The 17344-nt window shown below is 42.5% G+C and overlaps 1 protein-coding gene across 32 annotated transcripts in view; it reads right to left on the reverse strand.

Annotated features, from left to right (window-relative positions):
• The window catches only part of GREB1L (GREB1 like retinoic acid receptor coactivator), a 158037-nt gene that overhangs the window by 25205 nt on the left and 115488 nt on the right, over nucleotides 1-17344 (reverse strand). For 18 of the 32 annotated variants that reach the window (XM_083748189.1, XM_083748179.1, XM_083748166.1 and 15 more), the window contains 8 exons: nucleotides 15515-15700; nucleotides 12482-12805; nucleotides 9780-9908; nucleotides 7668-7802; nucleotides 5925-6122; nucleotides 4751-4931; nucleotides 3534-3726; nucleotides 519-655 (listed from right to left, as the gene is read on the reverse strand). In XM_083748189.1, the coding sequence (XP_083604315.1) occupies nucleotides 519-655; nucleotides 3534-3726; nucleotides 4751-4931; nucleotides 5925-6122; nucleotides 7668-7802; nucleotides 9780-9908; nucleotides 12482-12805; nucleotides 15515-15700 (1483 nt within the window). The remainder of the gene's footprint in view (nucleotides 1-518; nucleotides 656-3533; nucleotides 3727-4750; nucleotides 4932-5924; nucleotides 6123-7667; nucleotides 7803-9779; nucleotides 9909-12481; nucleotides 12806-15514; nucleotides 15701-17344) is intronic. The other 14 variants (XM_083748188.1, XM_083748184.1, XM_083748169.1 and 11 more) reach the window with 1 other exon arrangement.

Consider the following 17344-nt stretch of genomic DNA (forward strand, 5'->3'; position numbering starts at 1 on the left):
CCAATTCAGAGGTTAAGTCCCACTATGTTCAGTGGAGATTATTCCATAGCATGTATCTGAAGGAGTGTCTCCACCCTCATCGTTTTACCTGGACACTGAGGTCCAGCTCCGAGGGCCTTCTGGCAGTTCCCTCACTGCGAGAAGCCAAGTTCCAGGGAACCAGGCAGAGGGCCTTCTCGGTAGTGGCACCCACCTGTGGAACGCCCTCCCACCAGACGTCAAAGAGAATAACAACTACCAGACTGTTAGAAGACATCTGAAGGCAGCCCTGTTTAGGGAAGCTTATAATGTCTGATGCATTACTGTATTTTAATATTTTGCTGGAAGCCTCCCAGAATGGCTGGGGAAGCCCAGCCAGATGGGCGGGGTATAAATAATAATTTATTATTATTATTATTATTATTAAGGACTGAATATCCTTTCCTGCTCACTGCTCATTAGGATGGGGAATTAGACATTCCTCTTTCTAGACACACATACTCATGGACTTAGCTAAATACTATTCCAAAAGCATTTACCTCTCTAACAGTGTATTCACCATTTTTTCAAAGGTTTCGTCACATCTCAGAAGAGGGCTTGTGATTCCCCACTGCAGAGATTTGCTGTATTCATTCAAGCCAAAATACAGCTTCTCATCTTGGCTCAGTTCCTCCTGCTCCAAACAGAGATAATGCAAATAATGTGATTCTTAAGAGTGTATACTTGTCCTGTATACAAAACATGTGTTTTTCGCTTCCCCTTGAAAATTATCATTATGTTCATACATCTTATAAATGGCCTTTTCCCTTCATAAACAAGGTATGAAATAACATTTGTTCAATACAGCCACCACCATATTGCCCACAGATTCTGTAGCTGAATGAAGAACTATAAATAGTCCCAAATAATGGATTATATAGAACTCCACAGACGCGGGTGGCGCTGTGGGTAAAACCTCAGCGCCTAGGACTTGCCGATCGTATGGTTGGTGGTTTGAATCCCCGCGGTGGGGTGAGCTCCCATCGTTCGGTCCCAGCTCCTGCCCACCTAGCAGTTTGAAAGCACTCTTAAGTGCAAGTAGATAAATAGGTACCGCTCCGGCGGGAAGGTAAACGGCGTTTCCATGTGCTGCGCTGGTGCTGGCTCGCCAGAGCAGCTTCGTCACGCTGGCCACGTGACCCAGAAGTGTCTCCGGACAGCACTGGCTCCCGGCCTCTTAAGTGAGATGGGCGCACAACCCTAGAGTCAGACACGACTGGCCCGTACGGGCAGGGGTACCTTTACCTTTATTATAGATCTCCACATCAGTTAGTTTATCCTAAAATCCCTTTATGAGGGAAGTAGTTTAATGTAGGGATGCCTTCAAAGACAGACCCAAAGCTCAAATGATTTCAGAATGCAGCAAGTAGACTGCTAACATGGACCAGGAGATGGTCTCACATCACACCTCTTTTGTAACAGCTTCACTGGCTTCCTGTTTGGCTCAATTCAAAGTGCTGGTGCTTACTTCTAAAGTCTTACATGGCTTAGGACACAGGTATCTGCTGGACCATCTTCTCCTCTTACAATTCACCTGAGATCTAGCTCTGAGGCTCTTTTCTGGGGGCTCCCAACATCAGCAGTAAGGAAGGTGGCAACCAGGGAGAGAGCTTTAAATGGCACCCTATCTGTGAAGTGAGGCTTTCCCAGTGAGGATTGCTGCTCCCCACTTCATTATCATTTTTGGTGCAAGGCAAATACCTTTCTCTCTCCTCCCCCCTCCCCTGGCTTTTAAACACTGCTAACATTTAAAGTTATTAATTCATTTAAGTTGCTGTGAGCTCTTACTGGCTGGAGCTGGAGTTTTTTTCATCCTACGTATAAAAAAAACCATTTATTATTCTAATGCAAATATTTAAGTGTCTTATGAATGGTGATATGCTTTGTACTATGGTTAAATGCTTAATTCTGGTAAAGGTAAAGGTAAAGGTACCCCTGCCCATACGGGCCAGTCTTGCCAGACTCTGGGGTTGTGCGCCCATCTCACTCAAGAGGCCAGGGGCCAGCGCTGTCCGGAGACACTTCCGGGTCACATGGCCAGCATGACATCGCTGCTCTGGCGAGCCAGAGCCGCACACGGAAACGCCGTTTACCTTCCCGCTGGTAAGCGGTCCCTATTTATCTACTTGCACCCGGAGGTGCTTTCGAACTGCTAGGTTGGCAGGCGCTGGGACCGAGCAGCGGGAGCGCACCCTGCCGCAGGGATTCGAACCGCCGACCTTTCGATCGGCAAGTCCTAGGCGCTGAGGCTTTAACCCACAGCGCCACCTGCGTCCCTTAATTCTGGTAGCTGCAGTTTATTTGTTGCCCTATTCCCCTTCCAGTGTGGTTTAACAATCTCCTCACAGGGCACTCAGAAATGTAGCTCTGTAAGTAGAATAGGGGACGTCCTAACAACTCTCAGCACCTTTAATAAACTACCCAAATTCTTTGGGGGAAGCCATGACTGTTTGAAGTGGTATCTTAGCACTTTAAATGTTAGGTGTGAATGTGGCCAAAGCTGGGAAGGAGGGAAACACCTTTGGCAGCTAGCAGTACTGTACTGGAAGAGAATGTCACTGGTGATCAGAGCCATTAGAAGGGGCTAATCCAATTGGTGTTCTGAGAGTTCTTGGGTAAAATCAAGGGGGTCCTGTGAGGTGGCCACAGAGGCTGTGGACAACAAAGCATAGAAAGCCAGATGAAGCGCCAAATAATTTGTTGGAGGTGGAGTCAGGCAGAGGACAGCTTAAAGGGGAAAGACAGAAGAAGAGACATAACTGAAGAGACAGAAGCTGCCAGAAGCTGAGGAGTCTGGTAAGCAACTGAGTGTGAGAGGCTGAAGAAAGTTTAAAATGGGAAGGACCAGAAGTGCAATAAGGGGTGGAAGGTTCCAGAGGAGTTGTGCTTAAGAAAGTAGAGAAACTTCAACAAGCAAGCAGCTAGAAAACTAAAGCCAGCCTTCAGGGTGGTGGTCCTGACCAAAGTGAAAGATTCTCTTCAGAAAGAAGTCTGCGATGTGGCTGAAGATCGATCAAGTCCATGAGAAGCAAAGCAAGGGCTGGGCCAGAGAGAAGACTTCAGTCCAGAAACCAACTGTACTCTGTGAGTACTAGCTGGGGTAAAGAGACAGAGGAATTAGGCCCTTAATTTAAATAGGGCAGTGGTGGGGTGTTTTAGTTGTTCTATAGTATTTGTATTTTTGAAGTCTTTTGTAAGCACTCTGTGGATGTCAATTGGCTGTTTAAAGATGGGCTATACATCACAGAAAATAAATGAAGTTGACACCACTAACAACCAATTTCTGGGATTTACCAAAGCATATGAAGCAACTGGTAGGCAAGACAGCGACCAAGTTGAGCATTATATGAATCCTATCCCTTCTTAGATGCCATCAGAGCTTGACTTTAGACTTGATTAGATCAGCAGACAAAATCAATTCCCACTTTATGATAACAGCAGAGACAAAGACCAAAGATGCTCATAAAAGCACATAAAAGCTTCCTAAAAGCTATTATAACATTTAGACCTCTTACCATGTTGCCTAACTGTATCCAGTGTACCTCATTGGCAGAGCTGATTCTGGATTGCAGAGTTTGAAGAGCGTATGGGAAAGAACTCACTTGGAGGACAAGGAGGTTGAAAGCTTCAAGTACCTCTCTGCAATTTATCATTCTGTCAGCCAGTCCATGACTAGGCTCCCCATGGGATAGAGAACTTGAGATGGCACTAGGAAAAGCAACAAGACATTTCATTTTTAATGTCTGCTTCGTGTTCTGTAGATCAAAACAAAAACAAAAAGATTACAACAGGAGCTACAGAAGTCACTTAGGCCAAAAGAATCAGGAACTACTTAAACATGGGGTTGGTGTACAAATATTGGCTTAATGTCCCCTACTCCACTCTACAAATTAAGGTTTCATGTAAATATTTGTGGTGCAGTGCCTGTTTATTAAATTACTAATTAGTGGTACCGTTATATAAAAAGTGGTTTTGTGTTTTTCAGGAGGTTGGGGAAGAAAAGAAAAAGCTAGTAAGTTTGAAGCAGAGGTGAGCAGCATGCAGGCCCCAAAATGGGGAATTTAAAGTGTGGGTCATGCCATATCATATGGCCTATTCTGAATCTCTGGTACCCATTGTCAGCATCCTAATGCTATGAACACCATGACTCTGCCCATTTTGCAAAATCTGGTCTTAAGGCAGTCAGTCGCAACAAGACATAGTGCAGATAAGGGTAAAGGTACCCCTGCCCGTACAGGCGAGTCATGTCCGACTCTAGGGTTGTGTGCCCATCTCACTTAAGAGGCTGGGGGCCAGCGCTGTCCGGAGACACTTCCGGGTCACATGGCCAGCGTGACAAAGCTGCTCTGGCGAGATAGTACAGATAGAACAGAGCATACCACTGTCACTGGGCAGGATTTTTGAAACCCATGGCGGTATAAATGAGGGAGCTGCTATGGAAGTGATCCAATGAACACAAGTGGCTGCCCAATTGCCATTTATCTACAATATTCCATAACACAAGCCTTTCACCATGTAGAGCCATAATCATTTTGGGTATTTTCCTGTGTCTTTAACAGCAGCATGTGGCAGGAAGGTGTCTGACAGATATGGTTCATTCTGTACTGCAGTGACAGGTGTACATGTTTCAACTTACTAAAAACCTAAGAGCTCATACTTACACCTAGGATTTGAATGAAAACCTACAGTATAATATTAACTGTTAATATATGCTTTACTTTGAAGGAATTACCTTGTTAAATCCACATGGGCATTGTCATGCACCAGCACAAAAAGGGTATACGGATTCTGCTTTACCCGTCTCATGAAAACATCAAACTTGGTTTGAATATCATTGTCTAGCCGCACCACGTATTTTTCAGCTCGTTGGTAAGCTGCTCCAGTTTCTTCAAGTCCCAAGTCTACAAGAACACCTGGAGGAAGAAACGGCAGAGACAGGAACTTTGCTTTTGCCCAATAAACAAACAAACAAGTTCTGGAGATGCCAAAAACAGGCTACAGAAGGGATCAAATGCCAACTCAGCCATGAAACTCAACATATAGGAAAAACTCTGTTAGTGTTCACATGCCATGCATGGTAAGCTAAGATTCCTGGTTTAGCCTGGGTTATTGTGACTAAGTAGCACACTGTCACACAGAGATAATTTTGTCCAAACCTCCCTTCATGTGAGCAAGTAAATCAAACCAGGAAGCAACAATTAACTTGGCTTCCTGTGATGTGTACTAGATTATTGCTCCCAAACCAGGATTTGTAATTGAAAATTTGTTTTATGATCCTGCCTTGTTTAGGAGCATGATGCCAGAATGCTGGGTTTGCACATGGCGGGAAGCCAAGCCTAACTGCAGCTTCAGAACAAACTTTCTTCACTAACAATATTATCTATATATCAAATATGTGTAACTTCTGTCAAATGCCCTAGGCTACATTTCATTGCCAGATTTGTTCAATGTCACTGTGTGTATTTTGTAAAACTATGAATGTCAGAAATTATACTGTGCACAAAATTCAGGAACCTAAAAGTGTTTAGTTCATTAAAAAAAATAATCAAATTTATAGTTCCTAAAGGCTAACAAGGAAGACGAAATCTTAAATCCCATAAGCAGAAGCAAAGTTTCCATTGGGGCACTATATCAGTTCCCTAAGAATCCATGTTCCAGCCAGTGAGTGATTAGGTGAAACAGAATTATGAAACAATAAGGAAATGCTTATCAAGACGCCTGATTTGCGTAAGATATATAAGACACGGACATAATCTTTTCTTTGATGCAGAATTCACAGGAGCACAGCTACAGATTACATCATGATCTTTTGTATTTTGGTTTTATTTCATTAAGAATTCAGTCCAGACATATATAAAATGCTTTGTTGGATTTAATATGCTGCTTTTCTACTTGCTTTCTTTTACCTGATTGTCGAATCCGTTGAATGGTCTGTTGGACCAGCACCTCTGAACGAGGGACTACAACAATGAAATCTACTTTGCTGAAGTGACCCAGATCCAGGCTTTGGTTGCCACTGTCTGCAATGGCGCATACCTGTGACAAGAGCTTTCTGGCAATTGTGAGTTGTGGCTGATAAATTTGGAATGTTTCAGTGTCCAAATCTAGGAGAAAAAAGAACTACAATTTAGCTTCTGGGTGCCAGAAAATAGTCCAAAGATGCCCATTAATTATTTTCTGTTTCTGAAGCTAAACAGGCCTGGTCAGTACATGGAAGAGAGGTGAATGGAACTTAGTCTCAGGTGAAGTGTGCAGATCAGTAGTGATTTGGATCTGGCAGGCAGGCCAGATACTGGGTTCTGCCACCCTCAGTAGACCACTTTGACAAGGGGGCGTGTCAGTCACCTGGCACTGCCAGGACATCAGGTGACTCAAAGGAAAATCCATGTTGAGTCAAGCATGGCTTGAAGTCACCACCCCTAAGTCAGTAAGTGCTGACTTTAAGCTCCCTTTTTTGTGAATTTTGCTACACTATGAAATTCCCTATGGGGAAACTGATAGCAGAGCTGACTCAAGCAAGCTCTCAGCTGATCAGGTGGGACAGCAAATCTGCCTTGCCATTGAACACTCTGGAGTGCACTTTAAGGCTCCTAATTGTGCACTGACAGCCTCACATATGATGTCATATACATGACAGGTGGGGTTGGTGTAGATGAAAAGGCCTTGCAGGTCAAACTGGGACCCACAAGGTCAAACTGGGACCCACAAGTGGATGGCTCCTCATGCCTGGTAGATAAGCAGTAGGCTAATTACAAAAATCATTTTTTAAATATTCTGGAAGGAGAAATTCCATTTCTGTGTAGGGACAAGTGTAGCAAAATGGACCTTGGGACCCAGCACTTTTCAATCCAGAAACAGCAGATAAATAAATATTTAAAAATTAGCAATATTACATAGTGAGTGTGACTTGTTTAAAAAGCAGCTTCATACAAGTGTTTTGGTTGCTAACGCATAAAACCGCAGTAGATGTGGGCAGTAACACATCCTGAATCACTTTTTAAATACCCTCCGTGGACCCAAAAACCACACAGGAAACTTTTTTAACACCCTTCTTGCTTCATTCATACCACACCGGAAACACCTTTCTAAGATTATAATAGGTGGTTACTGTTATAGCATTTTGTTATCACCAGCCTGCTATGAATTTATTTGCCATACTTGGGCTATTTCATTTTTTGGTGATTCTTTGAAAGAGCTTACAGTTAACAGAAAATAGTTGTTAGCTTTACTCGCTAGGGCCCCAATAATGGGCAGAAGACCTGGTAGTTGTCTGGACCCTCTCAGCATTATTGAGCCCAGTCAGTCACACACACACACACACACACACACACACACACACACACCATCCTGCACATTAGTGCAGCCAGCCAACTATTCAAAAATTCAGTATAAACCTGGTAGAAGATACTACAACTGTAGAACTACTGACACCACTTCCCCTTGGTTCTTCCCCCCAGAATTAGGACGCGGTGGCAATATTTCTATGCCAAGCAAATACCATGTTTTCTGTGGCTTCATAGTCTGGGCCAGTGTAATGAGAGCAGGGTAGAATCTTAATAGAGCAGTCTTTTATATTCTCCAATTCCCAGGTGAAGGCTAACATTTGGTTTCCACATAAAGTGTTTTGTTTTTCATATGGAAGCCCTTACCTAATTCTTGGGTGGAAACCATGGCAGCTGCTTCTTGAGATGACACACATTCATTGACATCCCCATTGAATGGGATTACGACGTTATCTCCTCGTCTCTGTTGTATTGTCTCTAACAACTTGTCCAGTTCATCGCCTAGTAAAGAACTTTCTTTTAGAACAATAAGGTAGATTAAAAGGTATACCACATCCCTATGAAATCTTTCCAAGAAACAGTGCAAATAAACACCATGCCACTATTGAACACCTATCCAGCATTTCCCATCCAAATACTGCTGAACAAATGAAGATTAACAAAAAGGTTAAAAGGCAACCAGAGCTGTCCAATCTGCTCTTTTAACATCAGTGGTTACTTCATATAATAAGTAACATTTGCAATGGAATTGATGGAATTGCTTTGTGATGGTTCTGTTTCTTCCTAACAAGCAGGTTCCAGAATTAGTGCTGAGAAGGCTGCTCCCACTCTGAGTTATACCCTACATATTTCCACTAGGTTCAAGCTTATATTCTATGCTTTTTAAAATCCCAACAAAACCACTGGGAGAGTTCATCTAGATGGAGGCATCACAAAAATGCAGATTATGCTAAATTCTATTTTCCCTTTTCACTAATGGGCTGAATGATGGTTCAGTCAAGACAAGAGAAAGCTATTTACAGTGGAGGACTTGAGAGAATGGCTAGCTGGTGAAGTCCTTGTGGTAGACGGGCTCATTCTCTCCACTAAGGAAAATAATCTTCTCTACACTTCTCTAAAGATGTCTGTTCCCACATGAACCTGCTTAAATGCTGAGATCAACTTCAAGAGCACTTCTCCAAGGACTGCCCACCTCTGGAACTGAAGCAAGTGACAGCAGGAGAAAGGGTCTTTTTAGAAATCCTGAAATGAATCAATTTCTTTTATCTGTATAGGACTTTTAACTTGTTTCAGTGCTGTTTCTATTTAGGCTTTTAGTTGTACTTGTTTGTAGCTGCTGATTTTTCTATTGGTTTTACTTATAAACTGTGAGTTGCTCTGAAAATGTTAAATATTTTTAAATCAAACAAAACAAATTAAGCAAACTATTGGGCTTGACATTGCTGTAAAGTGTCTCAGTTAGCTTCCATGACCCAGAATGCCTTTTATAAGTTTTGGTTGACTGACGGTTGTGCTAGAAGAGAGAGACCTGGGTATTGGCCTTGGAGACCAGACTAGACTCTATACAGGGCATTCTTTGAAAACTGTCCAGAAACATCAACCGATGTCCATTTGTTAATAGGTGTGAGCTATTGAGAACTTCTCACGCTAACTCTGGAAAATTTCCATTTGCTACCAGTTTATTTCCAATCACCATTCAAAGTGCTGATTTTGCTCAGTTAAACCCAACATGACTTGGGGCCTCAGCTATCTCAGGAAATTTAGTTTCCCATATGAAGCCCACAATTTAGCATTTTTAAGAACTGCCAATGAGGCTCTGCTCCAAATGCCTTATTTCCAAGGACTGGGACTTACTTCCACTAAGAGCAATCATTTTTGTTTGTGGCTCCTGAGCTGTAGAACATATTTCCTGGAGAGACCTGTCTATATGTTCTTCCTTGGACTCATTTTGAAACAAAGTGAAAGTGGTTTTTTTTCTTCCAGCCACTTGGGATTTCCCTGGAAGTATGCTTTTAATGTTGGCCTCTCCACCCCCACTAAACCATTTTATAATATTAAAATTTCAAATTGCCTTAAAATGGCTCTAATTGCTTTAAAATTTGCCTTGGGGACATACGATGTAGAAATGTGGTAAACAAACGAAACTCAACCCCTCTAATGTTGTGGTTTCTCCAGTCTAGAAAGCGGCAGTGAATGCCAATGATTAATGTTAAATGAAACAGGAGGGGGAGCCCTCACTTCATAAAACAAGCATTAGGTGGCAAGAGATGCTTTTAAACTGAGGATGGGGAATAATATTATCTGCTCGCTTCCTTGTATGTTGGCCTCCTATATTATACATCTACCTCCTATACTAAACGTTGAGCTTTCCTGACTCAAGAGATCTCAAAAACTCTACTATTATTATCTTATATGAGAGAGAGAAATGGACAGATCTTTAAATCAAAGAAGTAACAACAGGAATTTTAATTCACTTACCTAAAGATGTGTTTTTGAAATGTGATGCCAGATAACTAACTTTTCCCGTAATGAGCTCATAACTGATTTCCTTTAGAAACTCACTGGTAGTAAGCATACTCTCTGCTAGAGCTCTAGACTGATACTGACCTAGAGAACAGAAAGGAAAGAATCACAGGACGTTGTTTGATACAATGATACTGCCTTCATAAAGAACATTGTGTGTCACAGCTCCAGTCTTAATGATCTATAAGCAGTTTTAGCCTAGAACGTTTTAGCCTAGAACCCCAAATGCATAACCTTCAATGACTCCCCTTCATGTATTTAGATCCTTGTGCATCTGTCTGAACTTCTATCCAAGCATTTAAAAAGCCCCTGTACGTAAGGATAAAAACAGTTGTACATCATTTTACTACACAATAAGTGACCTGGGTAACTCAGTCAGTACAGCATGAGAGTCTTAATCTCACGGTCATGGGTTTGAGTCTCATCCTGGGGAAAAGATTCCTGCATTGCAGAGTGCTGGACTAGATGACCCTTGTGGTCTCCTCCAACTCTATTATTCAATGGCAGGAGCTGATACGCAAATGTTGTTTTTAACAGGTATCCATCATATCTAATGGTAGTTCATATTCTGAAACAGAAAAAATCTCATTAGTAAGAAATATTTCCTGATGTGCAAATGGTGGTCTCAGTCCCATAACTACTCTCAACTTATTCAGATCTTCTTCTTTGTACTTTTTTGTGCTTTGGAAATGTTATGTACTAAGCTTGGCTCCTAGAACAATAGGCAGGTAGGATCCTAGAATGCAACAACTGATTGGCTTGCAGGAGAAGACCAATCAGGCTCCAGGAGGGAAGCAGAATCAGCCAATCAGACGGGACTCATTGTGTAAATAATGTATATAAAAGCCTGAGGTTTGTGGGGAAATTCAATCACTGTTTTACAAGCTGCAATAAAGAGCATGAAATCACTTCAGGACTCCGAATATATTTCAGGAAATATTTGTATTTCTGGAGTTGGAGCCATAGAAATGTCTGCAGAAGTGGGTGGGAATAATTTGATTGGCATGAGAGTGCTGAGGAGGACAGAAGCCCTGAAAATCAGACGTGGTATTCTACCCCTTCTGCAAGCCCTAAAACACAGAGTCTTTAAAACAGAAAAGAAAAAAGAAAAAAAGGCACATAGGGTGTTCTTTCCCAATATTGCTGGAATGTGTACATGCAAGAATTAGACTGCAAGTGTTAAGAGCACTCACATTAGTATTAGAAAAGTGCATTTCTGAATATCCACGTCTGGAATGCAAATATAGCAACAAGGGCTGGAATATGCAGTCAATTAAAAAATTAGTTCACCCCTACATTAACAGCAATCATACATGCACATATTTAGTGTAAGGGAGGTTCAAAGGCGCATTTAATGCCATGTGAAAAAGGCTGCATGTCTGCCAAAAACAGCATTTTAAGTTCCAGAGATAACAGCACAATATCCCGTCACAAATTTAGTATTGTGTGAGCAAGTGCTTCCCTGCATTGAGAGTAGAAGGAGCAACAAGAGAGCGCATTTTCACATCAATTCAGCACATCATTTGCCTGCTGTTCCTCAAGGTCAGGCTGGCCCCTGAATCCTGTGAGTGCTCTTCTTGTTAAAAGAAGTCACACAGAGGAATAACTTGCTCAGAAAGAGCAGAGAAGCCAAGTAAACACAAAAGAATAACTATGTATATAACCGTAATGTCAGACAAAATTGTCTGCATTAAAAAGGTGGGCTTTTTTTAAGGGTACAAATTAATCTCTCTCAAACTGGAATTTCTCTTAAAGAAGACATTTATGGAAGATATTTGCCTGGCATTCAGTATTATGCAAGGAAATAAATAACCTTAACCTATTATCAGAGCTGAGCTGAAACTCTATAACCAGTTTTGGTTTAGATTTTGTTTTGTTTTGTTTCCAAAAAGCACCTCTGATTTTCATCAACATTTTAAATAGATTTTAAAATTGTGTTACATAATTTCCCAGCAAGTATCATTCCTAAAAAAGGTGCCCAATCTTATAATATTTAAAGGCTATTCTGTAGGATGTTCCCAAGTTCTGGAAAATGATACTGTATTCCAGTGGTTGCTGCCACGACACCCACAAAGATTTTCATAGATACCCCAGTCTCTCAGCTTTCATTTTTTAAAAAGGCAAGTCTCTAGCCCTCCTAGAAACAAGGTTATGGGGCAAAATGTGCTGGTACCTTCTCTATTTTTCTAGAAAAAGAGGTGCCAAAACTCACCATTAACACCTCCCTTGTTCTCTTATAATGGCAATGGCACCCACCTGAGAGGTGCAATATGCTGATGACATCACTAATACTGTTTTTTGGGTGGCTGTGCACAAATCAATATATACCGTAAATGAATTAAAGACAAACTTAATCTGGCTCAAAATGGAAGTGGTTACAACCCAAGGGTGAGAAACACCCCAAATCCAAAGATTAGAGAGATATACACTAACAAAAGGGATACTGAAATTGAGAATGCTGGGTAGAAATACTATCAATGAATAAATAAGCCAAACAGTGCATGTTTATCCATGTTAACATAGTGCCTGTGTCTTCACTCTTCAAGAGATCTCCAAGAAGCACCTGCATTCTGTTTTGCCAGTGAAATCCGGTTGTTAGCAAGGCACCACCTTACCAAAGTTGTATCTATATTGTTTTATGGGGGAAAGGTACCCACCTAAAACTACCACACAGAATTCGTTCCCTCTGGTCTTTGACGCGCAGATGGCAACAACGTAATCTGGCAGCCTTTGGTGGTGTTTCATTTCACTGAGAGATCGCAGTGTTTCTGAAATGCCTTCGGCCAGGGAATTCTGAGTAACCACTACATGCACCATTTCCTGGGAGACGCTGGCAATTAGCCTGGCAAGCCACGGGAGTTGAGCTGGCAACAAGATGCCCTGAGCACTCGTTTGTTGGGACTGCTCTCTCACAGTAAACTCTTGCATAGCTTTCAGTACGATCTGTTCAAATTCTTCCCTGAGTGGTATTTTATCAGGACCTGTAATTTTTGATAAATTAAACGATCAAAATAGGTCATCAAAAAGTCTCTTTCTGTGGTAGGAGGAGAGGATATATTGTTTTGATATTATCCCTCCTCATTCACGCTAGTGAGGAAACAGAAGAGCACATTCCCTTTGCAACTTATTGGAAGCAAGTTGATTATTCATTACAATCCTTTAATTAAGCAATCCAGTCTGGCTTGTCCTGTCCAGATTGTTCTTGGTGAGTTTCCCCTTTTATTTCCCTCTTAAAACAATAGCAACACAACACAGTCATCTTTAAAAGTAAGAATAAAGTTTTACTCACATTCAGTTTACAGCAGTAATCTGAAGGCAGGCTTTATCTTGTGGTTACAGTGAAAAGAAGTCTGAGTTACATCTCAGACTTTCTGCTTGTCTGAGAGATTGAGCTATGCGTTGGCTAAGAGCCAGGAGAGAGAGAGAGTCCAAGAGAAAGATGGTTGCTGGGCCAGCCCTTTTATCTGGTCAGCTTGGGTCATGTCCATCACACACAGAGGTAAGAAGCTCCAGAGCAGGTATAACAGGAAGTCCTCCCTGTCTGGAGCCACATTCCCCTGTGTGTCCAATCTAGGCAACAGGAAAATGCTGTACTTGACGGCTCTAGTAATCATACATCCCACACTTCCATCAGACTGTCTCATTCAATTACTAGGGAAGTGTGCTGAGATATCTAAAAGCACAGGACTCAAAGCACAAAGTTGGCCACAGCAAACATCTCCAGTTTTATTTTGCTTTTTTAAAGAACATGGATACAATGAAATAAAAGGCAAAAAGTGGCTGGCAGAGATTATTACCTCACGGAGAGAGAAATTCAGTGGAAAAAAATATGCAGACTTCTCTGCTGCAACCTGTAGCTTGGGCTTTGATTGCAACTTGATTGCAACAGTTTCAAAAGGACCTTTTTATGCAAGCCCCTTTAAGCAGGTGGCACAAAGCAGTTTGGGTTGCAAGGGGTGATAACGACCTCTAATGAGTGCAGAATTGCTTGGTGGATGGTTAGAGCAGAAGGCCTTTCACTTCCTTCAATTTTGTCAACTCTATGACAATGTTATTTTAGGCACCAGAGACAAGGCAGTTGGAGATCGTGAGGGAAGCAAGCAACTGTTCCACAGGCCTAAAGCATTAGCAGTAATCAGAAGTGGGATTCTGTAATGCTCACATTTTTGTTGCTGATGCGCTGAAGGATGGAGAAGGAGGCAACCACATTCTCTTTTCATCTCATTCAACATTCACTCAAAAGAAAAGCAAGAGATGTAAGAGGGAAAGACACACTTTCCTCAGCCGATCTGTTTGTCTGTCAGGAGACTTGCCTCATGCTTGACAGTCATACATTACAGCCATTACAGCCTCCATGTGGAACTGGGCAAAACTCATACAAGTGTGACTAAGTTAGTTCTTGGTATGAGCTTTCGTGTGCATGCACACTTCTTCAGGTATCTGAAGAAGTGTGCATGCACACGAAAGCTCATACCAAGAACTAACTTAGTTGGTCTTTAAGGTGCTACTGGAAGGAAAAAAAAATTTTGTTTTGACTATGGCAGACCAACACGGCTACCTATCTGTAACTCATACAAGTGTGCTTCATGTAGGGGTTGTTTGGCTCATTAGCTTCTTACAAAACTGAGGTCCAGTAAGGTATTAGGATTGATAGCATTGAAAGCAGAAGGATTAATAGAGTTGTACTCCCCCTGTCTGACAGAGGTGATCCATTAGAGCAGGCATGTCCCAAGTCATGTGCTCCTTCGGGGGGGGGGGGAGCTGTGCTGCTTTGCTGGCAGCCTCTCTCCTTCCTTGACAGCTCAGGGAAAGCTTGGGAGCGGCAGGCAGGCTGCACGCCATTGTCCTACGCTCTCGGGCTGCTTGTGGGGGGGGGGAGCCACAGCGCTTTGCTGGCAGCCTCCCCCACTTCCCCTTTTGTTTTGACAGCTCAGGGAGGCTTGGGAGTCTTGTGGGGAGGGGGGACAGCACGTCATTGTCCCGCACCCCCGATGGTTCTCCTGGGCAGCTGTTTCAGCAGCAATACCGTAGGTTCCAAACATAAACCGCACTTTAACTTTTCACAATCAGAATTTGGGGGGAAAGTGTGGCTTATATTTGGGGCAACATGGTAGTAAGCAGCTGTATTGGATTCTTACCTTACAAATTCTGAACATTTCATAAGGACAGTAAGTTGCACTGACACAGGAGAAGCATGTGCTTGTCTTAGTCCATCCTGTTTTCCTACCTTCCCTCTCTCCAAAATCCCTATGTGACTACATCGGAATGGCAGAAGTAATGGAACTGCTGCCTAGCACAAGGGAGATAGAGAAGATTCTTAATCTTCCCATAGTTAATTGTGCGTTGCTTACTATTTACACAATAGGTGTTGCTTTCACATAAACGGTTGCTTGCTGTTCCTAAAACAATAGCTACAAACTACAGCTATAAGCCTTTCTGAATGAAAAGGATTTGCTGTAACTGTAGGTTTAACCAAAGCAAATGCAAGATTTTAATAGCAGGATAAAAAAGGGAGGTACTCTGAAAAGGGTAGCAGAGTGACCAACTTCTAAAGATCCAGCAATTTTAAATTTACTTTTTGGAGCACAGAGCATAGAAGTCTATTTACATACAGAAACAAGTAGCAGAAGGTTTATCACTAACAAAAACAGTGATTTGTTACACACACAGAGACACTTGTAATGACTTACCTAGTCGGACAAGATACTGTATTGTTAAAATAATCATGTTTTCCACACTTAGTAACTGACTCCCAGTCAAACCAAAAAGTTCCAAATCTTTGCTTTCCAGCTGAGGCATCTTGTAGCAATTCACTAGCAAGGGGCTTACTACAATATCTCCAACATTCCCATAGAAATAAGGTAAAGTGCCATAACCTTCAGAAAAACAACAACACAAAGACAAAAACTCTAATCAAGTTGTTTCAAAACAATTATGCAATAACGGAAATTTATTCAAAGCAACATTATTATAACTAATAAAAGATGGGATGATGGCCTAGTGGCCCTCTGGATCCCTCCAATGTGGCGTAGAGGCTTTAAACTTGGTGAGAAAAGTCTTTGAATCCTTGCATCTCAGGGCCAAACTCCACATTTTTTAAAGTAAGATAAGCCATAAAGCGTGGGAGGTTTTTGGGGTTTTTAAACACAACTTGCCAGTGTGGGAGTTATGAGCTTTTTACGTCTGTGGTTAGCATGGGGGGGGGGGAGCGCTTCCATCAAGGTGACTGGGATCCCTCCCCCCAATGCAAATTTCAGGCATAGAGTCCGATTTGGATTGGGTCTACAGCAAGAAGTAAGGGTTCACTCTTACCCTGCATGTGAAGGTCCCAATTCAGATCAAGGGCCCCATGCTAGCAATTTGTAAAAAACAACAACCCTGTACTTAAAGGCGGAGCTATGTAGCTAATGTAATATGAAGTTTAGCCCTTAGAATATGCAGAATGAATGCAGTGTCCTACTGAATAAGCCAAAGGCCTATTTAATCCACTCCCCCCCCCCACTGGGCAATCAGATGTCATGGTACACCCAGTAGAGCAACAGCACTCTACTTCTCGCAGGAAGAGAGACACATATCATTATTTTGCCCCAAAACAAAATGTGCTTAACCATAGGCATAGCCAGTATTTTTGTTAGGGAGGGCCAGAATTTTTGTTATAGAGGGGGCAGAACTGATGTGATTGGTCAAGTTAGTTAAGTATTTCTACTGTTTTACTTGATCTGTGGGGGCAACTGCCCCCCTGCCCACCCTTGACTATGCCCATGTGCTTGACAGACCTTCTGAAACCACATTTTTAAGCCTTTTAACATGTGCCTAATTCTTCCAGAAGTGTTGTGGGAATGTTGCCAAAAATGCAGTATGGAAAAAAATGAATATACAGTGGTGCCTCGCAAGACGAAATTAATTCGTTCCGCGAGTTGTGTCGTCTAGCGATTTTTCCGTCTTGTGGAGCGCGGATTCGCTGGGTATTAACGGCTTTAAGAAAAAGGAAGCAAACTAGTGGACAAACTACACCTTATATGCCAGCATATGTGAGGAAGCCCCTCAGTGCAGCTTTGAGAAGGTGCAGTTTAACCTTTTCGCAGCTGTCTCCCACCCCTGCAATATGAGGGAAGGCCTTAAACTCAGACATGTTGGCATCCATCTGTCATGAGAGGCAATGGAATGAATGCGCCTCTGAGGGTGAAGTCAAATCACGGCATTAGCAGAACCAAAGCGATCTCCTTGGGGAGCAAGCCTGGGCAGTGTGTCTGGAGGTTCTGGGCTGCCCAGATGACAAGACCCCAGTCTCAGCCTTACTGAGACTGGTCAGGCCCAACACAACTGAAGGTTTGCCTCATTTAAAAGGTAAAGGAAAAGGACCCCTGACAGTTAAGTCCAGTCGCAGACGACTCTGGGGTTGCGGTGCTCATCTCACTTTACAGGCCGAGGGAGCCGGCGTTTGTCCACAGACCGTTTTTCCGAATCATGTGGCCAGCATGACTAAGCTGCTTCTGGCGAACCAGAGCAGCGCATGGAAA

The sequence above is a fragment of the Podarcis gaigeae genome (genome assembly GCF_964106915.1).
Source record: "Podarcis gaigeae genome assembly, chromosome: 7".
Classification (NCBI taxonomy): Eukaryota; Metazoa; Chordata; class Lepidosauria; order Squamata; family Lacertidae; genus Podarcis; species Podarcis gaigeae.